At 43.0% G+C, this 25905-nt stretch overlaps 1 protein-coding gene across 1 annotated transcript; it reads right to left on the bottom strand.

The window, feature by feature from the left end:
- Positions 1 to 6418: 6418 nt before the first annotated feature.
- Positions 6419 to 25469, bottom strand: LOC115332267 (cytochrome P450 4c3). Its single transcript, XM_029994687.4, has 11 exons — positions 24812 to 25469; positions 21501 to 21613; positions 17101 to 17186; positions 16840 to 17030; positions 16358 to 16427; positions 15747 to 15873; positions 12758 to 12955; positions 11115 to 11288; positions 10979 to 11045; positions 9072 to 9251; positions 6419 to 7613 (listed from the first exon to the last, which is right to left on the bottom strand). Exons 1-11 carry the CDS (start codon positions 25092 to 25094, stop codon positions 7456 to 7458), a joined length of 1647 nt encoding a protein of 548 aa, XP_029850547.2. The 5' UTR covers positions 25095 to 25469; the 3' UTR covers positions 6419 to 7455.
- Between the last annotated feature and the right edge of the window lie 436 nt (positions 25470 to 25905).

Below are 25905 nucleotides of genomic sequence, written 5' to 3'. Positions count from 1 at the left end.
CGCGTAATCCCGTTCAAATCGCTCAGCTCAGCCAAAGCCGTACTTGCGCTTTAATAACACTTAATTCTGTATTTGCAGATTTAATTCTTTGCGGAGAGCGAATCGTCTGCTTTTTGCGCTGGAGTTGCTGTGACGTCAGAACGACGCCGAGCTCTTATTGGCTCAGATTAAAAGGATAATGGGTAGGCCCCAATGATTGAGGGAAACATCTTTATTGGCACCGGTAGAATTGACCTATTCCCAGTAAGCCTACGCGCATGCGCACAACCCCCTCTCCACTGACGCTTGGTTTCCGTTGTCGCCATTTTCAGAGGGCACTGTTCCGCGCGACCAACATTGCCAGCCCCTATCTTTGAGCGTGTTTAGTATTTTATGACGATTCCTTTTTATCATCGGTAGTATGGGGCATAAAAAGCGATGAAAACAAATACAACAGCGCGATCAGAAGTTCTGATGTAAGAAAGAACGTTGGGCCTCCATTTGTAGGGTCGTTCGTAGAAACAGTCGTAGAAAACCGGTAACAAACCTTCTTTCAAATTGGTATAGCTTGTCTTCGTTATAGGGGTCTCGCCGCACGACGCCGGCTCCATGCAGACATTTTCTAGAACCGATAAAGGCTGTGCTGGCAGAAGATGGGAGGGTGCAGGTGAGCTGGTGAGTATTGAGCAACATAATAAAGCCGAAGACACGGACGCCCTTTTTGTTTCCGTGTCTCCGGTCTTATGAAAAGTTGTACTGCGGTGCTGCCTTATTGTAGGGTGTAGAAAGTCGTACTGTCCCTAGCTTAGTTTTTTTGTATGTTTTTACTTGCGTTGTCTTCTAAACTAGTTTAGGCGGCAACGTAATGAATCGGAAATATAAAGCTAAGCTAAGGACTCGCTACACCCTGTGATACAGCTGCACATTGTAAAGCCTTTGCCGCTTCAAGGATATGTCTCCTAGGAGCCGATGTCATACGGGAAAGCCCCTACAACGAAGAGAAGCTATCTCCATTTGAGTGAAGGTTTATTCTCCATTTTCTCTTTTAGAGGTCATATGTTACTCAGTCTTTGCGAACACAAGTTAGTTCGAGATACTGCAAATAATTAAGGAACGTTTGAAAGAAATGAAATGTGAACTTCTTTTTAATATTGAAACACCATTTTGGCAAATTTAAAAATACCTCAGTTTGCGCATTAATAACACAACTACAATAATGGCTCAGCATGTTTTTTATATATTCATAAAATGCATTTTATGATACTAATGTTTATACATTTTGCGCCATTTTCTATAAAGTAGTTCGTTGGTAAAAAAAAAGATATTGTGAATCTGCCTCTAAAACGCGTTCACTGAACGTGTTTCATAACTCTTCTTGCACATAAATCTTTTATTGTAATTTTAATATACTGTGCAAATGTTTCGAATTTTTCATAAAATAGGTAGAAAAAAATCACTACTACGTCAATGAAAAAAACAGTGAGTGCGCAGGCGAGCTGGTGGATGTTGATCATGATGTAGAATACCCGAGACCGTGGTAAAAGCTGGGAAACTTTTTCGAAAAAAGAAGTCAGGAGAAAATAACATCCCAAACTCTGCTGCTGCGTTTATTTCCTCAAAGCCTTATATATCCACAATCTAATCACCGACCACCGACATCACAAAGACAACATTTGTTATACAATCCTGCCCACACTGACCTTTACTTGACCCGTAAACAGTGACCTCAATCCCATACTAAATAAAACCTTAAAGGCCCGTTCACACTCTTGCGACTGTTTGCAACCTCTTAAACCTGGGTTCCTTAAAACTTCTTAAACCAGAGAACACACTGGCGCCATCTATTGGGAAGCAGTGTAAACTCGGCGGTCCGGCATATTTTTTTTTTATTTCCCGCGCGATATCCTTTCTTTTTTGGCTCGAAAAACTTTTGTCAATGTTATGAACGAGCCTTTCTATGGGTATTACGCACATTTGACCTCGGAAATCCCGCAAAACCTTCGCTTTTGTGAAATGCAGTTCTAGGGTCACCGCATAGATGGCGCCACAATGTCAGTGTGTTCCCTCATTCTAGAAACATTTAAGAAGTTGTAAGAGATCTCGTCTCTCTCAGTCGTACTCGGTCGCAAGAGTGTGAACGGGCCTTAAGACCTTAAACAAAACAATCCCACCGACCCACTTACTTTCCAGCCGGAGTGTGAAAGGGCTGTGCTTTATCTAAACGAGGAATGATATGTCTTCCAACTGAACCCTTTTCTGAAACAATGACTCATTGCACGTTTACCTACAACTGTCAACAAAAAATTACCTTCTAAGAATCTTTTTGGAACAACTTCCGAGTTGCATCGAAGCATAGGTGATACAGTTACCGATGGATTTCATACGAATTCTCTCTCTTATGAGCCTCTTAGAGTTGTTACACTCTCTGTGCACGATGTCAGTTTGCGGCCAAAGTGCCGTACATTTGTTGCACTCACTAATGTGTTTAGTGAGTGCAATCTCACTACCAATCTATCATTTCCACACCTTGCCGTTTGACCCACACACCTGAAACAACAGTGATATTTCATGGACCACCCCTTCCTTGCAAACAACCGACTTACCACGGTGCGCTTTTCGACAGACTTTCTCACTCCTCTGAAACGGTGTCAGACGGTTTCAGTTTAAAGTCAGACCTGAACGCTACATCTATCCCACATTTCTCTGCGCATGCTTTAAGGCTCTGTGAAATTGTGTGAAAATACGGAATAACCGCTCAATGCTTTCTGGCTTCAGTTTCTGGTCGTTGTTTAGCCCTTTGCTGCAATTCCAATTGTTCTTTTATGAACACACTGTCATAGACTGCATCTTCTAACCTTGACCACTGCCTCTTAACCGCACAACCCATAAAAGGTGTTGTGTGGTGTATCTACCAATGACTCCAGCTACAAAGCAAACTAATGGACAAAATGTAGACTGAGGCACAGTACATAAAGAAAAAGCAAATTGTTGTGTGTATGTTTATACAGCCGGAAGTTAGAAAGTTAGTCCGCCTCAATGGGCTTCTGGTGTCTCAGCTGTAATGAGCAATTTAGCCAGTGCGGCACAAGCCTGGGGTCTTTAACGTGCACCACGCAGTAGTGATACACGACCGCACGTCAGTACGATGCTCATGCGAATCGAAACGGGCAGGGGTGGGAATTGAATCCAGGGTCTCTGGGTTCCGCAGCGCAAGCTTTCGCTCCACGTGCTCCGAGCTGGTGTGCGCTAGCCCACACGGGCGGGTTTACTACGGTTGATCGAATGCCATTTCATCGAAGCACGTTTTAGAGAATGGGCACGTTTCATCGAAGCACAGTTCAGAGCCTCAGTGTAGAGAACCGCCGTTTATCGAAAAAAGGACGCTTTTTTGAAAAAAAAGGCTTTCCTACTTCTCACGCTCCCGCCGCTTTGCCGGCGGCAGTCTGCGGCGGCTCATTACAAAAATGTTAACTCACCTGATTCACCCGAACACGCCGCTTCGCGGTGGCCGAATTCGCTAAAAGAAGGCTCATCGCCATTTTCTATAAACTGGGTTCTCTATAAAGGCATTCGATAAACCGGGGTCGGTAAAACGTCGTTCGCTAAAACGAGCTTCTCTAAACCGCATGCCTCCGCACTGGGCCATCGAACCCCCTACATAAAGAATAGATTATTTGCATTCTTAGTTTATAATTTTGCGACCTAAACTTAATTTATTTTCTTTCAAAATTGCTGCAAGATATATTCAGACACAGATCAAGCGACCTGTTCCTATTGGCGAGGAGATTACAATTTTAAGGGGTCAGTGTTTTCGCCACAGGTCGGCGTTTATCAAGCACCGTTGCGTTCGGAAGGTGACGATCTCATGCGCGCACCAAAAGTCGGGGCTGTGGCTCGTTGCTAGCGTGGCCCCGACGAAACAGGCCTGGAGTGGGGCTACTGAAGTAGCAATTTTATGTACAGTGAATATACAAGTAGCATGGTCGACTGGCTAGTCGGCAATCGGCGACTTCGGCTGGCTGGCTAATACGTTTATTGGATATCTGGGGCTTCCCGAGCCTATGTTATATAGCCCTCCGAGGGCGAGAAGGCCCTCTAAGACAGGGGAGCCTTCCCCGGTGTTCGGGTGTTCACGAGGTGTCCGAAGTGCGGGGGCGGCTGATGCAATTTCCGGGTGTTCTTTCAGCGAGGGGCAGATGATACGATCCCTCGACATTCTTGCCGCGCTCGCTCCGGTGGCTGATGTAAGGAGTCGACGTTCTTTCTCAAACCCAACATCGACAGACCCACACACACACAAACAGGCCTTGCGAGGGCCAATGATCTCAGATGGTCTCGTGGCTTCCGGAAGACCTTCTTTTTTGTGTTTGGAGCCCTTCTCGAAGGCCACCACCGGCCCAATGACTCAAGGGCCGATCTCGGGAATCTGAACGTGACTGTCTAGTGCCGTTGGTGAAAGGTGAAGGCGAACTCCAGGACGGAGTTAAGGAAGCCAGTCGTAACAGCACAAGGCCCGTCTTAAATATTGGCGTTATCGATACCTCGATCGGCCGCGGGGCACACGGAGTGGACAGAAAAGTTGCGTCAGCGTTTAGTTACGTCAGACGACCGCTGCGTCACAAAAGATCGAGTAATTTACATTTCTTCTCCCCGTAGCTAATGTGAACCGCTAGGGGCGTGTCTGGTCGAGTGCTGCCCAACAGAATCGGCGATTCAAGCGATGACCTTGAGAACGCGCCTTGTTTTGGGTAATACCTAAAGACGTCAGCAATGCTTGACATACCACTTACTCCGCCCGATAATTTGAAGCAGCCAACAAAATGTTTGGTAGTTTTCGGGAAACACTTGTGCAACTGTAATAACGCTTTCAGCACTGGAAAGGGCTACCACTCAAAACATATGCGTATTGAGGTCCATGTAGGGCGTCAATGTTTTCGGAAGCGGTCGCGCAAGATTATCAACGAGTAAAGAAGGCCTAAAATACTCATTAAGTCTACTTTTGACTTCTAACTGCGACGTGGTCAAGTGTTTATATATGTATATATAATACCTGTAGTAAAGCCAGTATGTGAACTCCCTCAGCTCAGTGCCAGTACCGGAAGGGTTTAATCACCTAGTTGTTATTTTATGGCTAAATAGTTTTTGTTGACGCACCGTATCAGTTCCACATCCGGCAAAACGATCAATCAGTGCACAAAAAGAATAAAAGCTCAAGTGAGATGGGTACAGGACCGATACATGCTCATTCCTGAAATTGCCCTTTGCTTTTTCCTCTTTATCTGGCTGAAGATTGTGGGTGTCAGTTCTAGTCATTTTTAGCCGAAACCAAACAATGATGCCTGGGAGTTATCAACGGAGGTCAAAGAACTGATTTAAAGCGCAATAAATCTTCAGCGTGCAACCCAAACCTCGGTGAAACGGCTCCAGTATCAGGCTTACACTGCAATAATTAATCCCTAGTCAGATCATCTTTTGACAAAGTCTCCTGGGGCTTCAGAGTGGCTGTCGACTGTCTGCTAGGAGGCTTACATACGGGTCTTAAATGCTAGTCGGCGCTATTTTGAGGCTGCAAGGAAGCCTTTTTTTTTCGTGTTCATCCTACGCCAGCGTTATGCACTTTTTTGTTTAGTTTAGACTTCGTCAGAGTGTGGGAACCCACAAGTTGGGTTTTTTGTCGGCCTGTAATTTACTCTAGAGATCTTGGGTTTGTTTTCTCCTGACGGGGAAATAAAGAATTCAATTTTGTTACTTCTCTGGATTATTTCCGACTAAACGTTGCAGGCTAGTCGATTAGCTGTTTAAAGTGAACAGGCAATGAAGAACGCCTTGTATCAAGAAACATAAAGAACGTTATTGAATTTCAGTCCTCTGAAAATATTTTGTGGCGCAGTATGTTATTAACGCAAACACACGGCCTCTCTGTGATCACCCTTTGGTTCGGTCTCTAGAATGGAGAGTCAGCGTAACCGTGGTTATTGGTCTTTAGATTATTGCATCCAGCGACTCAAAATTGTATCCCTGGGAATGATTGGCTTAATCGCACCGACAATTATGATAAAGCATCTGAGCACAGCGACACCATGCAATTCGGTTTCAAGAGTATTTCAAAAAGAAAAGTTGAAAAATAGTGTACCCAGCATCTGATTCATTTGGTTTATTGAATTACAGTTTTTTTCGGCGACATAGAATGCCAGGAATAAAGATTTGGAAAAAAGAGGAAACAGGTGAAAACAGACGTTATATTGACATTTGAGTGTATATGTAGCTTCCCGCAACAATGAAACATATCAGAGTAAAAGCAGCTACACAAACAATCTTGTCTTTGTATACATACAACCTATAGGCGGTGCTTATATATTTTATGTCTTTAACCATACAGAGTCAAAGGCAAAACTAGAGGGCCTAAAAGATGCACAATGTAAAACAAATTGTCATATAGTTGCAAGATATCAAATCCAAACTGAAATTCTTTATTTTTCTCCAAGGGAGAAAGCGTAGGGAAAGAAAAAATCAACTTAGTAGTTGCTTCACAAAACAACTGACTCTCCAACAACAACCGTAAGAGCAGACAAAAAACAAGAAAGAAAGCAAAGCTGAACAGAATTACAGGCATACAATAGAAGAAAACAAATTAGCATACAAAAATAGTAACATACGTTCCGTTTGCATACAAGTTTTTTCAACACTAACGGATTCCTAAATAAATACCGTGCGTGTAATTTGACATGAAATATATAAAAAAAATGAAAGACGTTTACAACTCCCTATAATGCCGAAGTGGAGCGCAGCTCTTGAGCACGAGGAGGAGAGGGTACGGAGAGGAGGGTATGCGCCTCCTCCTCCTCTCCCTCTGCTCCTCCCTTCCTCCTCCTCCCCTCCTCCTCGCCCTCCCTCGTGACGTCACTTATGAGCCTATTGACCCTCGTGATGTCAGTCATAAAGACCTCGCGAAGGTCACTGTGAAGGTCGTGACCTTCGTCGTGACCTTCACGAGTGACCTTCGTGACCCTCGTGACGCCACTCGTGACCCACGTGACGTCACGCGTTGCATTATGGGAAACGTCCCATAATGCAACGCGCGATTACGCCGACGGCGACGGCGTCGCCGCTCAAACCGGAAACTGGCGCTTAAGAGCTGCGCTCTAAAAAAACGAATTAACCTACCATAATAGTAGCATACATTCAGTTTGAATACAACCATTTTCTAACACTGACAGAGCCTTCGATATATAGCGTGCGTATATTTTTTCGAGTTGCCTAGTTTTCTAATTCTTATAGTTAGTTAGTATTCATGTAGAAACATTTACATGAATTTTGAAGTTTGTAACTTCATCCAAGGACTAGCCACATGATTAGATGTATGCATCACTGAATAATGATGTCGCGCGTGTATAATTTCATTGTAATCACCGCTCTTTACCCAATAATAAAACTGTCTGGCTTCGGTGCTGCAGTCGAGGATGGCAGAATCAGCTATCACCTCGGAAGACATTGCACGAACAGCCCGTTTTTGGGGCGCAAAACCATCTCGGCAACAACTCTAATCGTGTCACGGTGATGCAGAGAACGCAGCTTGTAGTTCCTCAGCACGTTTGCAACGACAATCTTCTCCTCCATCATCGCAAAGCGTTGCCCTGGAAATAGTAAGATCAAAAACAAGATCGCCAATTGAATCACATCGTAAATTGCGATTTCAGATTGTACCGCGAAAGGGCTAAGTAGCTTGTGTCTCAGAAAAACGGGCGTAGGTGGCGTTCGCTAAAATCCAGGATTGGTCGATAGGGTCATGACGTCACAGCCACATGACCTCGGGCGAGAATTTCAAACAACCCACGATGCTCACATGAAACGTGACGTGATTTGAAACATAATTAGAAAATATGATATGTAATGCGAAATCGAGGTTGCCGCATGTCTCAAATGATTTCACTTTATAAAAAAAATCAGATGCCTTAAAAAAAAAATATTTGAAAACGTTTAGGCGGCTTTCGGTTGCGAGCCAGACACACGCAAGGCACGTTCGCTTGGGAACGCGCGGGAGTTCCTATGTTTGTATGTTTCGCTATCGCGTTCCACTCTTAAAGGCGAAGCTTAAGCGTCCTCCAAGTTTCTTATGCGCAGGAGAGTGACTACACGTTTCACCTTAAATTCAAACGCAGCTGACGCTACGAGCTGATGGGTCCAATCAGGCAGTGTCAAAAGCGCATGTTTCTGTACGTGTTTTATAATTACTGAGTAAATCATAAAAAAGAAAACACCTACTGACTTGTGCTTTTGATGCTGCTTGATTGGTCCCATTAGCTCGTATAGCGCCAGCGGCGCGTGAACTTAAGCTGAAACGAAGTATAGGTAGGAATTACGTAAATATCATTGCGATAAGTAAAGTGGTCTATATGAACGAGATTTTACCATTTCTATGTCCAAATCGAAGGTTTTGAATATTAGCCAAGAAATAAAGATAAGGCAAAGGGCTATAGTCCCAGACAGTCTAAGAAACGCAGGGCGTGGTTTTTATCATGTTTCTTGCTTCGTGATTTTTTTTCCCCCTCTTATTGACAAAAGCTGCAATCTCATTGGCCCGGAGTAATCATCACATGCTTGGAACCTTCAACACGAGCAGCGTTTCCTAACCTGTTACTGCCTATGCGGAGCGCAAGTTCGTCTGCTTCTTTTGCAAGGGTTGCGATGACGTCAAAATGCCGAGCTCTGATTGGCTCCGATTGAAAGGATAGTGGGTACCTCAAGGTAGCTTGCTTTGAGGTCTGCCCGCTATCCTTCCAATCAGAGCCAGTCAGAAGACGGCGCTCTGACGTCATTGCAACCCCTGCGTAAGAAGCAGACGAACTTGCGTACCGCATAGTGGCCAAATCCGCGCTTGTAGAGTTTGCATGACGCTACAGATAAGCTCAGTTCAGCATCGCAGATCAAAGTGCACGAATTTGATTTGGGTTCGTCATTGGCAAACATCGTTTTATATAGATCGAGATGCTCTCTAGCTGTCAGGCGTGTGGAAGCGAGCGCACGAGACATTTTTTTTTTTTTTTTAGAGGGCGTCATTATATGAGATCTGATATGCTCACGCGTTCACTTACCGATACAATTCCTCGGGCCGGCCGAGAAAGGAACGAACGCGAAGGGATGCCGCCCCTTGGCGTTTTCCGGAAGAAACCTCTCGGGGATAAATTCCTCGGGCTTTGGGAAAACGGTTTCGTCTCTGTGCAGGTTGTAAATCGGGATTTGGACAGTCGCACCCTTGGGCACCGTGTTTCCAGCTGAAGGAAAAGCCACGGATAAAAACAAAATACAAATGTGAATAGTTGTTATTTTAATACCAAATCGCGCTCCTGCTGACGGTGTCATGGACACTCCACGCACTATACGTACTGGACGCACTAATGTCCATTTGAGTAATCATCAGGGCTGAACAGTTGCAATTAGCCTGCCAAATTATACACAGAGAAGTTAAATCGCCTTATTTCAGTGCATCCTGTTTTCTTGCTGTCGAAACCATAGAGTTAATATTGTGTACGCTGGTAGTCCAACTGGCTCTAATGTGAGGTTTCGAACTGAAGCAGACGGCAACCAGTCCCATGTTGACTTCCAGTATTGCATTTATATGGGAAAAGGTGGGTGCACTTTCTCCCTGCGCTTGATTATAAGAGCAAATGTGACGAATAATTCACATGTACTAAATGGCTTGGAACATTTCTCAGTCACGCAAATGAAAATATTGGCCGGTTTCAGCGTTTTTCTTTCATATTCATGGCATGAAAAACGGTGCTAATGTACCTTCGTACATGTATTTATGTTCACTGTCCGATACTGCTAGTGCGAACATGGCATTGGCGCTTTTCTGCAGGTGGGTTCACGTCCCAAAACAATAAAGAGCATCTAGAAAATCAAGAGAGGCGTCTAGAAATACGCTGTATCAGTACATGTGCATGTAGACGGCGAAAATAAAGTGAAGCCAATTAATGGGCATTCGTCCTATTCACACTAAAACTCATACATGGGTACAATGGTAAGGTTGTTCTAGCGTTCAAGACTCATATCTGCATGCTCGAAAACTTTTAAAATGGAGGAAAGCCAGGAAACTAGCCGCCCGAAAAATTTAGCGTAATAATAAGAAGAGAATCATATTTTATTATATCATAGTGCCTGCAATTTTATTGTTTTACGCGTTTTAACTGCTCGTAAATGGGGGTAATTTTAGTCCCATATAACTCTCGCAAATTATCAATATTACCGTCATCCTAGGTTCTTTCCGACTGGTATTCCTGCTTAGATTCGTCGCTTGTCTTAACACACTTGCCCTGGAACATAGGATTGGGCCCGAAATACTGCGAACTTTAACATCGCTCACTGATCGTAAAATAACTGTAACTCAAACAATTTCAATTTCATAATGTTAATAAAGGCACTTAGTATTCGCTACGATCCAAGTAACAAAGGTAATTCTTGATATTCTCCGGCAAAGAGATAAAATGTGCGCCTTTTCCCATAGCAAAGGAGCACCGCAAAAGTGAACTGGTCTGCGTGTGCTTCAATTTGTAAACAGAAGTTATGTATAACACTAGAGCAATTTGAACCTCTAGCATTCAATATAATAGCTCTATGGTCGAAACGTGCGTACGGCTTTCCTTGCTTTTACCTTCGTTAACCAGATAAAATGCAGAAAGCCTTTTGGTTGGAGTACACGACTATGCTCAGTTTCAGCTTACAATGAACCATAGCAGACACTACAAGCTTTCCCAGTCAATTAAGGCGCAATGGATTGGCTTCGGGCTTGTATAATATCCTCTGCAGTTCATGGTAGCAAAAATTACGCCTTGTGGCTTCTATCGTGGCTCGTGGCCGCATCTAGACGTAAGACATACTGCAGTGCAGTCAGGCGTACGTGGACCAATGCTACAGTGGCAGTGAGCCTTAATCGACCACAACGCAACGAAAGGTACGGAAGAGTTAAGACAAGTAAAAAGAGGCAGATCGATATAATCACCAATAACGAGATCTTCCGAGCACGTTCTGGCAATAAACGGCACCGATGGATACAGGCGCTGTGATTCCTGCGATTAAAAGAAAGCCCTTAGCGGCCGACATATATATTGTGAGACGCATGCTGAAATACCGGTTACCTTCAGACAGCACTCTAGGTACTTCATTTCCTTCAAGTCGTTTGATGTAATCTGTCGGACCTTGTCATCACCAAAGATGGAATCCAACTCTTGATGAATTAAGTCTTGTTGTTCCCGGTAGAGACCAATGAGGTATAGAGCCCAACTGATGCCCATGGCTGTGGTGTCGTGTCCCTGAGAAGATGCACCAAGCGGGAAATGCTTACGTTGGCTCAAGAAGCCATGCATCTTTTGTGCGGAAGGAAATAACTTCACTCGTTTTGTTTCAAAATGTATGTAATTTAAACAGGGTTAATAACTGACATAGGCTCATAACGCACCCTTTGGCGATAAAACGTGCGGTAAAACACGGGTATACTTACTTAAGAAAATAACCTAGAGTGGTCTATAGAAATATTTAGCGTGCACTTTAAGCTAGCATTTAATAATTGCGTAATCTAAAGCCCGTATGGAATGGTTGTATGGTAGACTAGCGTCAGTCGAGTACTAAGCAAGTTACAACATCCACTTCTTTAGAGGTAGGATTAGAGACTACAATTCTTCTAATAAAGATAAATAAATGACGAGTCAGGGGTAAGAAACATTCTGATGTTAGATAACGAATCTAACATTTTGACTCTGTTAAATATATAAATAATCGATGCTGCCCGCTCTTACATGTATTTAATTACTCTAAACGAGTAAGAAAACGTCTGGAATTACAACTTTAGTTCAAACTTCTGTTTTGGAGCTCGTATGGAGTTTCTTCATTTAATCACACACATTCTACATGTTGCTGCAATGTTGGGTTAAACTTCCCCGTATACTCTGGGAGAGATATAATTTAAAAAAAGGAAAGTATGACAGCGGTGACAGACAATAAAGAACTACAATGACGAACAGGCTGACTCTATAATGCAAACTGTAAAACCACAAAAAAAAAAAAAAACAAAAAAAAAACAACCGCATCATTCCTTGTCAAGCGAACACGTCAGACAACCCTTGTTTGACGCGGTTCCGTAAGGTTCCGTGTTTTCGGTAAATACAGATAAAACTTGAAAATAAACGCCCGAGGCGGTTATATCACAATTTGGGGAAACCGATTAACCCGAAGTCGGAGTTTCTGTTTTATATATAAAAAAAACCAAAAAAAAAAACAAAAACCGAAGCTTCACGGGGAGTAAATCGTTGTCAGCAGTTTCATTTCATGTTGACCAGGAGTGCGCTCCCAAATGAGCTGTCCACGAGGTTTTTTTTTTTTTGCTTCAAAACTACACATCTTATCGCGTTTATCTTTTTAGTGGTGCCGGGCCGTTTTAAAAGTACTCGGATCACGCGTATATTCCGTGGAGTTGGGGAATCTCATGTTTATGTCCTATTTTCTTTAGCATAAGCCCCGATAAACTCGGATGTTTTGTTCCAGAACAAAAACTGATATCGAAAAACCCAGGTTGCACAAACGAAAATCTCCCCCCTTCCCACACACAAATTCGAAAAATAAAATAGAATAAACCACGATGACACGAAATTTGTTTATAAGTTATGACGTAGTCTTTCTTTAGGATTCAGTTGTTAATCCAGCGCTTGGTTTCTTACTTCTTTCTACTCTCTTGTCTTTCGGTGTTGCAATCCTTTCCACTTATGGCATAAGTCAAAGTGTTTACCTCGAACATAAACGTGTCGACCTCCTCTCGGACATCTTCTTCGGTGAAATTATGAGGATCTTTTAAATGTTCGCGAAGCAAGATGTCAAGGAATGTTCTCTTGTGGCTTGACTTCATGCCATACACGTCGTCGTCGTCAGCGTTGTCGAAAGCCTCCCGGGGCTCATTTTGTAGCTCTTTCTTCCTCTCCTGAATCACCTAGAAATGGGACATTATTCAATGAGGTTTACTTGTAGCCGCCGTTGAAACGTCGTCCCTACATGCTTTCTCAGTATGTTTTCTCGTTGTAGGATTTTCTTTCATTCATCATTACTGTACATCTTACTGAAAATAAACACAGGGAGGGACACGACGAAACAGTCGAGTGTTGCGTCGTCGTGGTCGTTCCTGTGTTTATTCTTTCCGTAACGTATAATTTGAACAACGTGCTCACCTCTTAAACGGAAATATTTTATAGTAAAGGAACACGAGAAAAAGGAGTCCAACGTTCTTTCCCTTAAAAAGGGAGCTTTTAGGCTTTTTCTCTTCTGTTGAATTTTGTTTCGAACTCTAAAAAGAAGAATTTTTTTTTTTTTAGAAAATACACTACGGAAAAATTGTAGAACCCATCTTTAACGGAACCAGAGTTTCTCTCGAGAATCGCAGGGAGAGGAATAGGAACCTAATTAGGGCACCAGGGTCGCACGACCCTGGCTTCCTTTGAAAATCGAAGCGTCCCGCACCTGTGACACTTCTTTTTCGCTGATTCCGCGACAAAACCCGTGCGATTATTGTATTTTCCGTTCGATCTATTTGTGACGAACTAAATAATGTGATTGAATTAAAGCTTGTTAATTATAGGCTGTACTACGTTTTCCGCTGTCTGTTCAGAGTAAAATTTAACTCCTAAATTTTCTTAGTATTTTTCGAAAGAGCTTATCTGCTCCGTTGCCGCCCTGAACACAGTCGCTCTGATCAGTTCCGACAGGGAAGGGAACCAGGTCGCTAGCGACATTCAGCTCCCAATATGAAACAAATTTGTACACATTCGCAATGATATACACTGGGCTTAGGAAACGAAATTATCAGATAAAGCGGAATTCATTTATTAGAGTCGTATTGACTGGCGTCGGGAGTACTTACGACACGCTTTAAACTTGGTCCCACGGTGTAATATGTTAAATCCCGTAATCGGTCGCCTTTCCTTCTTTTAATCATGTCAATTATAGCTCGAATAAAAAAAGAAATGAAAGACGTTTACAATTCTATGGAGAGCGCAACTCTTGAGGAGGGGGAGGGGAGGGTACGAAGGGGAGGGTCACGTGTGACGTCACGAGGGTAATATTTTGCCGCTAAATTAGACAAACATTTTACCGCTAAATTTAGCGGAAAATTTTTCGGCAAATTCAGCAGGGAAATTTTGCCCTCGTGACGTCACACGTGACGTCACATGTGACGTAATTATGATATAATGCAACGCGCGGTTACGCCGACGGCGACGCCGCTTAAGCCGGAAAAGGGCGCCTAAGAGCTGCGCTCTAAAATCTATAACACATCAGCCTGATCATATAGACCAGGGATCTCCCAACCCCGGCCCGCAGGCCAGATCGGGCCCGCGGAAGTCTTCCGACCGGCCCGCTATCTACATCCAGCAGACCCGCTGTTACTGGCGCAGAAAGAAGTGCGCGTATGAAAACGGTGCCGCGACGTGCTCCAAATGCGCATACGAGCGTGCCAGGAAAAAAAAAAAGAAGTGAGAGAAACTGCATCGTAACGCGGGTCCTCTAGCCATATCATTAAATGAACATGGTCATCGTCAACATCACGTGCCGTTCTTAGACCCCTGCTTCGTATCTGTGCACTTACGCTGCCGTGTAAAATTGTGCTTAGTGTTCCTTGTCACAACTAGTGCATATTGGCAACGTTAGCTGTATCATTCTCATTAGTCTTTTGCACTACTTGAATGTGTCGAAGTTCTCATGCGCTTTGAATTATGCCTGGTGAGTTTTCTTGGTCACAAGGGTCGTGTGACGTCATAGATGGCCAAATATTAATGCGAAAGCATAAACTGTCCCATGGAGCGAAGGCGGCGTTGTCCGATGTCTGTAGCAGCGACAAACGGAACATAAATACCCAGTTGACTGAGCGAAACGGCACGTAAATTGCCATTAGCTGCAGAGCGGACGCGAGCGCACCACGTTTTCCTTTGCCACACAGTGCTCCCCCACTGCGCATGCGCGGCACCCCCGCCTTCTCCACGGCTTACGTGACGATGTATCTGCGTTGCTGTGCTTTTCTTTGTGTTTTATTTCTTAGGCGAGTCCGCTTCGGCCTTGAGTGCCCCGCCGGCTCATTCCTACACGTAAGAACTTTAAAACGTTTTCGTTTGATTTTTTTTTTAAATTTTAAATTGATAAATGTAATTAACCACCTTAAAGTTTCTTTCAATTCTTAATCTAACATGCATTTCTGCGTTTTAATGCTTGGTTAGGTTTATTCATTTAGTTTTTTTCTCGTCTATATTGACTTTTTTCCCCCCCTGCCCTCAAGACCGCGACGGATACCTAATGCGGCCCCTTAGCCAAAAAGGTTTGGGGACCCCTCCTATAGTGACCAACACGCTGCTGTTCTGGTTTCAGGGCACGCGCAGTGCCGTGCACCTTGTATGGGCAAACGCGGCCGGGCTTGTTTGTAGAAAACACGTTGTTCTGTGCGCAATTGAAATCTAATGTTCAGCAGAAGCCTATGCACATTTTTAAGCATGCTTTTGACTACATCTCGGTCGGAGACCCATGCATGCGAGGAAACCTAACAAAATTGAAATTTGCACGCGCGTGACTCCACGAGCAGGGACATAAGGTGCGGCGCACAGATCATCGGATTGCAATTCCATGCGCGGGAGTTTAAGGTTGTGAGCTTTGTTGCATTTTCGTGAGCAATATTTGTTCGGTGCATGTTTTGCATAGTCATAAGGTCTATTAGGAAAAGATAACCGTTCCGATATTATTACCTTTGTGGTAAATTCGTGCAGTTCTTTTATGCTGTCGTAGAACTGTCTCCCAGATTGAGATAGGCGGAAAATAGGTTCGATCCAGAACGCTGGCGATTCAAGATGGCGCGTGAAAGCTTCTCCAACTCTGGACAAATACAAACAAATCAACAAAATATTTAAAAAAATGTAGATCAGGAAAAAAGTCATAATCTTGTTAAGTTTAACACGACAGGACAAAAGGCTTGAGGTAACAGTAAACTGACACAGCCATAGTTGTTTTTTTAGCACTATCACATTGTTTATATTTCTTTCATAAGCACAGAAACTTTCAGGAAAGATATGAATGTATTATCCTTGAGAACGAGAAACAATTTGTAATTTAACCGTTTGTGGAGCGTGGGAAAAATATGATCCCGGAAACCCGATCTCTTAGCGAGAACAGCCGTGATGGCGAGATTGCAAAAGATGCGGTGAAGAGCCAGGATAATACGTATATCGACGGTGCCATGTATGATGTTGCGGCCAGGTATACATTATTAACTCGCTCCCAATTATCACTTCTTTACGTGAGAACAGTCGTGAAATAACGCAAGTTGTCACAAAATTATTAGACACATGTTTGAACTCACACTTGAATTGCTTGAACATAATCAGAGCACTTGTTCTTTTGGGCATTAATAACGTATCCCATTATAGTTTCTGAAAAAAAGAAAAGTAGGCAGTGAAATTTAAATTTGAGTTCTAATAACCTGACATGTCTAAATGTGTTAGTGGATCTTCTACACGGTAGATTCGAGCGCTTAATTAAAGAATAAAGATAACGTATTTTTTATAAACGCACTATTTGCGTGTTTTTCAGCCAATTTCGTGCAAAATCTACACAGAAGTAACTGTTTTTGATTATATGCCAAGAAATATATATATATTAAATATACGGAATTTACTTTCCAAAGTTCCGCCATACGCAAAAGGCTACAATTTGTGAATGTTATGTAATCTTTTTCTTCTTTTTTCCGGCTCGTGAAATGCTGTTTAGTTTCTCTGTCAGACAGGAGTTTTGATTTAGAAAAACAACTACATAGGCCAAACTAAATGTATAGAAGCTACATACCACAGATGATGTCTAGAGTGCACATGGTGACCAGAGGAACGATGTTGTACGAACGTTCTTTCCCTTGGCTTCTTAAGTTTTCGACGAACACCCTCGACTGCGTATTTACTATGGGCAAAAAGTCTTCCAGTATTCGGAAATGAAAGGCTGGTGTTAGAAGTTTCCGTCGGAGCTTCCATTTGGATCCTGCACTGAAACATCAATTAGATTTGTTGGTTATGATAGTTTCCTGGGTTCTTTCAATATAAATATAAGGACAACCTTGTTAGGAGACCACTTGCCAACCAGGGACGTATGATATCATATTCTTTTCCCTTGTCCAAAATAACGTTGCTGGTCAAAAGTTCCTGAAACAACAACAAAAAAAAAATGCACACGAATAAATTATGTGCAAAACACATGTTCGACACGTATACTTCTTGCACCCTTTAAGTTTGCTGGGCAGCATCTGAAAACCTCCCTTTCTACTGGGTGAGTCAAAGGTATCGTTTGTTGTTTGAGGAGCTGCATAAATTGGTTTCGTACCGTATCGATTTAACCTTTTGTACAAAAGTGGTAGGACATGGTTAAGTTTTTTTTTGTGTATAAATACCTGTTTAAAACGATATGATCTTACCCGAGTAAAGAGTAACAAACGAGGTGCGTGAATTCGGTACCTCTGATGGCCATCCGCGACTGAAAGACGTCCGAGTGACGTAAGTGCCGAGAGGGGACGGCAAATCTTGACATTGCCGGATTTTCCCGGCAAAGAATCTTTCTTGATAGATTTGTGTCCATTCAGTGCGTTTAATTTATAAAGGTATAAAAAATATCGGCACGTTAGGGGGACGCCTGCAGTCTTACATTCCTGTCGGCTGACGCACCATTCACTCTTTTTTTTTTAGCAGACTGCCGCCGCAGTTAGCGAATTAACGCTCTTAATTTGTTACTATTTGCTGAGGTAAGCTAATTTTTTGTAGTTTTGATAGCCATAAGGCACAGATATTCGACCCCTTGTGTCCAAAATAATATCCCGATAAGTTAAGAAACCGATTATGCGGTCCGTTCAAACGGCCGACGGTCGCTTTGACTCACGTGCAGTATGGTGACCGACATCTTAAGAAACGCAGAGCTTGACATTATCTCCAGGCTTCTTTTTCGTGATTGGCTCTTGGACGTTGTTATTTGTCGATTCCGCGAAATCATTAACATCGGAGCGATAGCAGGATGTCCAGGACTATGTGTTTCTTTAGCTGGTCGCTGACAATAGAGCCAACGCTCTTTCCCAGAAAGCACTTTTCCAAACCACCATCTTGTACCTCTAGTCTTCGCTTTCATGTAGACGTACGGGTGAATGAAGTGTAAAGGAATTCCCCCCCCCCCCCCTCCTCTCCTTTCGGAGGAAAACGCTGTTGTGGCTCAAGTCGCCTACTTCCATAGGCACGTTTAAACCGTTCATTGCCCATTCGTTTTGCTGCACTATACATATTACGCATAAACCGCATTATCTGAAAAGCCTTCTGGTTAAGCGCGAGTACAGATACGTTACTGATGAATATCTCTTGTTTTTGAGGAACGGATCTTGCTGGCACACTCGAGTCGCCTCTGTCAGATATGAAGGTCGTCATACTAGAATGTATGTATTCATGACGTAACTTTTAACCTGTCGGGACCCGTTCGCTCGAAGCGCGGTTAAGCGCTAATCGCGGTTAAAGTTAGTCGCAGTACGTAGGTGAGGAATTTCGAAATCACGTGACTGGCTCGGTAGGGATGCGGAGAAACATGGCGGTGCCTTGGTGAATGAGCGCCGCGCTCGCTTTGAAACTAGTATGTCGTTGTAGCTGCAATATCGGGCGCGTTAGTCAGCAATGAATGGTGCAGGAGGCTTTCGCTTTGCTTTACCTTACTTAAATCGCAAAGCATAAGCAATGACCTCGCCGCGTTTTTAAGATAGTCTTTTGATTCTGGCCATTCCTAAGCCTAAATGAACGCGATAATTGTCGGCATGGCAACGTCTCCGGAAAGTGGATTGCCTTGACTCAATCGGCCGGGTATTGATAGCACACAAAAGCAGACAGCTTCCCAATAGACCTTTTTCTAAATTTCCCAATCACCGAGGTGGATGCTACGAGTGCAGTTACACGGGTTGCTCGTGCTGTCGTTTGCAGTTGTAATTGTTCTAAAGCAAAAGTCAAAAGCAAATTTTGCCTCGTACGCGCGGTCGTCAAAGCCTTTTGACCCCGTAAGTGATGACGTCACAACATGGCGTCTGGGTCCAAACAAACCGTTGCTAGGGACGCTGCTATGAACTAATGCATGGAAACTCCACATGAGGCTAGAGTTTTGCTTACAAGTAAATAATTTTTTGTAAGCAACCTAACTTCTTGATATCTATTTATGAATATGTTCTTGTCGTCTCAGTGTCGTATAGCAATAATGAAAGCCATTTCTGAAGTATTACACTCCGCTTGCTTTGGTAGCAGACGACACGATAGATTTGCTGGCCTCTGTTGCAACGGGCGTCTTCATTGAATTGCGTCGGTATACAAGCGACAAAAACAAGTGCTTTGCCGTGGCCGTAGAGACCTCCGCAATGTGCGTTTTTTTCCTGTGAAGAACCCAGCTTACCTCAGAGGGGTGAAAATGCCGTAAAATCAAACGACGTCATGCCGATCATTTACGACGACGACCTGAAGTGCATTACCGGCGTAGTGCAAACCAGTATGAGAAACAAATCGTACGCCGTCAAGGTAATTCGTTGATTATTATTATGATTATTATTATTATTGAGGTTGTCAGTTTATTAAAGAATTCCATGTCTATTGCGATTTTTCAGTAACCTGCAGCGGTGGTCACAACCAGGTACGACGCACCCTCACATAGCGTGAGTCCACAAACAAAATTTGGGATCTCGACCGATCGCCTGAAGTGCTTTTCTCACGGGTCTAATGCGATCTTTTAGGAGAAGATCATCTCAATCGACGCCCGGACTTTCGATAAACCATATTTGGCATCGCACCCCACCATAAATTCTTTTAAGTCTCAAAATCATTATATTTAGAACAAATGCAATATCCTTATTAACACGATTCAAACGACGGCGCCGGCTTGGCCTGCCGGCGTGTGGCAGACGGCATACTTCTTGCATTCGTCGTCTGCTGCAGGCATCTTGAGGACCGGAAGTTGCAGTCATAAATATTTTAGAAACAAGCGATTGCTGGCACACTTCTGTCGAAACATATATGACATTCAAGCTTTCGATATCTGTGATTTTTAGAAGTTTAAATCCCACTCCTGATTTTTGAACGGTCGGGTTTTCGCAGCGAAACCTAGCCACATGTATTTGTCCATAACAACGACCCTAGCAACGGTTTGTTTGGACCCATGACGTCACACTTACGAAGTCAATTATGATTATTTACTTCGAATATTTTATAAGAGGAAGGCCAGCGCGTGCGGACCGTAGAATTACACTTCCAGCGTTCTCCTCGATGCTTGGGTAATCTACTAATAGGTCTATTTTCACTGGAGCCGAATTACAGGTTTTTCAATTTATGATGGTGTTATATACAGTTGTTACATTTTGGCCAACCATGCTGCCGGTGTACTGCCCGCCTTTCACTGTTTACTTCTTCCTTATTTTTTCTAGGACTGAAGTTCGTCGTTCTTTTCGAACTTGGAAGGAAATTTCAACGAGGCTTGTCTTTAATTAAGACAGCCAAGCATTTAGAAATTTTTGAAACAAGGGAGAATTTAGTTTTACCTTACCCAATATCTGTACCAACGAGCAACAAAAAAATTGCCTGCTCAAATGTATGCCGCGCTGCGTCGCGAGAACCCGGTAGCGCGCGTTGTTGGGTCCCCCCTTTTTGGGAACTTTTCCTACGGAAGCCACTTACATTCGCTACAACCAGTAGAAGATACCAGTTATCATCCTATAATAAAACACGGAGCTACCGCTCATCCAGCCCTCGTCACACTTGGCTAGGTACTTGTAGGTACCTAGTAGGGAAGGGTGGTCAACTTTTAACCGCGGTTAATGGTAACCGTCTTCGAGCAAACGGGCCCTGTAGACAAACACCAATGCGATCGCGAACGTGGAAAGTGTGTACGCCGCAGCCATTTTGTCAAACAAAGCGACGGGGCCATGCGTGGCTCCCCGCATCCCTACCGAGCCAGTCACGTGATTTCAAAATCCCTCTCCTAGGTACTGCGGTTAACTTTAGCCGCGGTTAGCGCTTAACCGCGCTTCGAGCAAACGGGCCCTGAAGTTCGGTTTTATTAATCGGCTATTTTCATGAAGGTCTTTAAGCTACATTGAACGATGAAGTTATACGTAAATAGTGCAAATTTATAACACTTATGAAGTTTGAAGAACTTACGGTCTGGTTTCGTGTACACTTAATAAGAGCGCGTTTGTGTGAGGTTAGCAAATACAATGTCAGTTGTAGGAGCTCGCTGTGTGTCCGTGGACACACAGTTCTGTTAAAGAGAACAAAAAATACCCTTGAACGTGGCATATTGCTCTCTTGTTTCTATACTGGTTTGCAGCTCCCACAGATTGAATTTCAGATATTCCCTACTAATTTCCTGTTGAAATTGCCCTAGGCATGCGTCCAAATAAGACAGCCATCGGGCTGTCTTATATTGTACTTAAAAGTGCCGAGAAAGAAAAGCCAAACCTCGACAGGGTCTGCCGTGTAGATCGCTAGCACAGCCTGTGTTGCATCGTAAAACCTGAACATCCCTTGTTTTTTGAAGCATAGCGAAGACCCCGCGGCGAGTTGAAATACTTCTGAAAAAGAGAGGTTCAGAAATAGCCGATACACAACAACAAATCAGAGCGCAGTAATGTACAATACTCGTGTTACGGCTATTAGTCTCAATTAGAGAGAAGTTGCCTTACACGAGGTGCTACAATAAACCTCGAGGTTCGGCTACTACCCAGAAATCTTCGAAATTTCGGCAAAACTCGAGGAAGTTTGAACTTTGAACAGCGTTCCCCAATTTGTACACGATCATTTAATATTTTATAAAAAGGTATTTATAAAACAGTTTATTTGAAATTTAAAAAGAAAAAAAAATCTACCCAATGTTTACGAAACCTGAAGCCAAACATCAAATGTACTCTTGTTATCATCTTGCTAGTTTGATACTCTCTTCTGTGTGTTGGCGTCAGCTCGTTCTAAACTTCCGCTCATTAGTGTAATAGTCGAACTTTCGTCGAACGCATGTCGAAGTTCTTGTCAAATTTTCGGAAAAGTCGAACCTGTTTGAACTCAAACTTCGGCAGATTTGAGATGTCCCTTCCCTTCTTTAAATTATGAAATAATCGTAAACCTGACGTGCCGCGTTATTGTTATCTTTTCCTTCCAGATTACCCGTCATATTTGTATCGCGGTTGATATTTTGTACCTATTACTATAACAGAGTAACAACATTCTTCTCACAGACTTCAAGCTGCCGGAGGCGCAAAGTTCGCTGTAACCTTCGGTAGTGTGGCCGTGTTTCGCACTTTCTTTCCCTATACATTTTTTGAAAAGGTTCGAAGGTCATTCATGGAAGCTGACTTTACCCACGGTGAAAATCAATTGCCATGTTCATTGGCGTTATTTATTGTTATTTATCTATTCATTGATACTGCAATCCCTGAAAGGGATTTTAGCAGGTGGGTACATTTGATGAATAAAACAGGCAGGCTTACAAAATAGCAAATAAGTCGGAGAAACACAAGAACAAATATTTTACAGAGGGATAAAACTAAGTTTGGAGGGATTCAAATAACGACAATGATGGCTTCATAACAGCACTTTCAGAAAGGTTACTCCAATCAGTCACCGTTCGCGAAAAAAAAAAAGAAGAGTACTTGAAGCAGTTACTATGCGATCGGAAATGAGTTAATATGAGGGCATGCTTCCGTCAAGTAGCGTAGCCCGATGAGAAGATTATTAGGTAAGTCAGATCCATCCTACAATGTCCATTTATTAATTGTTACAAAGATTGTAGTCGAGAAGGCCGATTTTCCTGACATAATGACTTTAAGTTAGCTGTGGTTAAAAGTTCGGTTATAGAGGTACGTCCAAAGCTATTATAAATGTATCGAGCTGCCTTTTTCTGCACACGATCGAGCTTGTTAATGTTTAATTTGGTGAAGGGATCCCAAATGATAGCCGCGTAATGTATTGTTGGCAAGACTATAGCTTTATATGTTAGACGACGCAAAGAAGGGGTAGAAAGTCTTAGCGTCCTTCTAAGAATGAATAAATTTCGAAGAGCAATAGACGTCACGTAATTCACTCTGTTTTATCAAAGTATGATTATGAGTGATCCATAGTCCAAAGTATTTATATTGTGTTACTTTTCATAGAATAATAATTTTGGTATTGTAAACAAACTTCAAATAATTTCTTTTGTGAGTAATTCTCATAAAACCGTGTTTTCAAAGTTAATAGTCATTTGCCACTTCGTAGACCATTCTGCGATATTTTAAAAAGCTCTATTTAACAAAAGTTGATCGGAAGCACTAGCTATTTCGTGGTAAATTATATAATCATGAGCGTATAACTTGGTTTTTACTGGAACATCTTGTACCATATCATCAATAAACAACAAGAAAAGGAGGGGTCCGAGCACAGTGCCCTGGGGAACGCCAGAGTGAACAGAAAGTCTATCAGAGCAATTTTCTCCGTAAACTATACGATTTGTCGACGATTTGAAAGGTATGCTGAAATCCATTTGACTAACTCTGTGTTCTTACATATTTCTTCAATTTGTGTAGTAACAGTTTGTGAGAGACCTTATCAGACGCCTTCGAAAAACCCATGAAAATATCAGCAAATTGTTTTCTATTGTTTATTGCCGAGGAGAAGTCGTGAACAGTCCAAATTAATTGAGTACACGTTCAGAAACGTTTTTGGAATCCATGCTGGATTTTAGTCAAGGTGTTGTGTTCGTCTAGAAATTTTGATAAATGATTATGTATTATATGTTCAAGAAGTTTACAGGCAGTTGAAGTCAATGAAATTGGATGGTAATTTTGAATGCACTGCTTGTTTCCCTTCTTATGAAGTGGTTTGACGCTGGCCATTCTCCAGTCGTCTGGAACTTGACCTTTGGACAGCGATCTTGAAAACAGAACCAATAAATATTTTGAGACCTATTCATCATACCTGGATAAAAATCATTGGGGATACTATCGGGCCCAGGGGATTTTTTACATCCAATTTCAAAAGCTTATTCAATATACCACATTCACTAATTACAATATCAGGCATAGGCGGATAGTCAGCGTCAAAATTAGGTAACACATCATTGTTTTAGTAACCGATTTAAAATGTTCATTAAATGCGTCTAAAATTATTTTTTCTACATGGGTTTCATTTTTCTTCACCGCCAGTTTCGAAAAAATATTAGAAAACAGTTAAATACTATATAAATATTAAAGGTACTGAAATGAGGTGCATCACGCAGGTGTTCGGCAGGGAAACACGAAAGCAATACGCATCTGTTTCTTATTTTAATATCGTACGTAATAATACAAAAAAAAAAAAAAAGAGAACAGACAGGTTCTAATGAAAATATGGCCGCAAAATATACATAAACAGCATACTATTATTAAACAAAGTGTAAAACACCATGAAGCGCATTTTCTCTCTTACGCGCATTGCGGTTGGCAAGATCAACAATGCTTATTTAGTTGCAGTTTTGTTTTCATTGGTTCGGCCTCTGAAATGGACATCCTGGTGCCATGGTATGTCGACGCCATCTTTCAGATGTTGCATCCGCGATTGCGTCGACTTCTCATTCCCGAAACGTGCTCAAGGTGACAAAAGACCAACACTTGAAGGTCGCACCCTCTCCAGGAAGTGCATTCCAGGTATATGTTACAGTCACAATGGGCTCGATACAATCTTGGCTCGTACTGCATGATGCTAATCTTTAAGATCTCCCAACGTACTCACGGAGGAAGAATGATAAAGAAATAGGTACTGACGAGTTCCGTAGTCAACAAGGTGGGCCTGCTTCGACAGAGTGCGATGGATCTTCCACGTGGAGAGCATCGGTATCATTGGCATTGTCGAACTTGCTCCGGGAAACTTTTTCATGAACTTCCAGGTCTTTAGCTGTCGGGTTTTGATGTAGCACAGAAACAAGATGAGGCACGAAATCAAGCTTGCCGCCAAAATGGATGCGTAGACCACCAACGCACTGAAAATTGGCAGGACATCCTCTAACGTACACATAGCGATCCGACTCACTGATGCCATTGCGAGCATTACGGGAGCTAACTTTTCTTAAAGGGGGACGAGGGTAAGAGCAGACGATTGAGATACCGGCAATTACGGCACGCATCGGCCCAGCTAAGAGACTTTCACCGGAACGATCGTTGTTTTTTTGCACGCGTGAGATATCGTATCGTTGGAGGGTACGTTGTCTAAATATAGATAGACCTCGTGGAGCCCGCCCTATCAAAAGTGGCACTACTAGCGACACCAAAAGTCCGCCTCACAGGAAGCCAGAGAAAAAGCTCCGCTGCTTTCTACGGAACGGGTAATGGGCGCCCTCCAGTATTGATGTTCCGAACTCGGCGTCCGCGCTTCTTTGAGTCGCGCTTCGAAAAAGCGGTTATGTTACGGGTGAATGGCGGCGAGGCAAATTGGCTGCGCGCTGAATCCGCCCTATTCGCTCCTTTAGTACTCAGGATGTGGTTTGTCGTTTCTGCATCATTGTTTCGGACATGGGGTATGCGCATAAAAACATTCTACAGACAAATGCCGTATTTTTCGGCGCACAAGTCGCGGTGTTTTCCCCACCTTTCCGCAGGTGCGTCTTATACAGCGGTGTGACTTATGTGCGTTTTATTTGAGTAAGTGTGAACCTTAACCGTGCAACATCTAGGCCGTATTTATATCTATGACATAACAGGAACTCCAGAGTTTCCTCCGATGGCCTGCTCTTCTGGCTATCCGAAGACGGTTCGAAGGCGTAGGTTCGCTGCTGAGCTCCGGCGACCATACTGAGAACTTATACAAAAGTGCGACTCATAAACCAAAACGGACGCTACTCATTGAGCGTAACCGTATAGCT

The sequence above is a fragment of the Ixodes scapularis genome, unplaced genomic scaffold (genome assembly GCF_016920785.2).
Source record: "Ixodes scapularis isolate PalLabHiFi unplaced genomic scaffold, ASM1692078v2 PGA_scaffold3__209_contigs__length_174095766, whole genome shotgun sequence".
NCBI classification, from domain to species: Eukaryota; Metazoa; Arthropoda; class Arachnida; order Ixodida; family Ixodidae; genus Ixodes; species Ixodes scapularis.
This window is presented reverse-complemented; position numbering and strand designations above follow the sequence as displayed.

Coding starts and splice junctions, on each gene's coding strand:
- LOC115332267 (XM_029994687.4), bottom strand. CDS start 25,094: ATGCTCGCAATGGCATCAGTGAGTCGGATCGCTATGTGTACGTTAGAG. Junction 11,046..11,114: donor ACCTAGAGTGCTGTCTGAAG/GTAACCGGTATT, acceptor TTTTAATCGCAG/GAATCACAGCGCCTGTATCC. Junction 9,252..10,978: donor CTCGGAAGATCTCGTTATTG/GTGATTATATCG, acceptor CTTTTCCTTCAG/CTGGAAACACGGTGCCCAAG.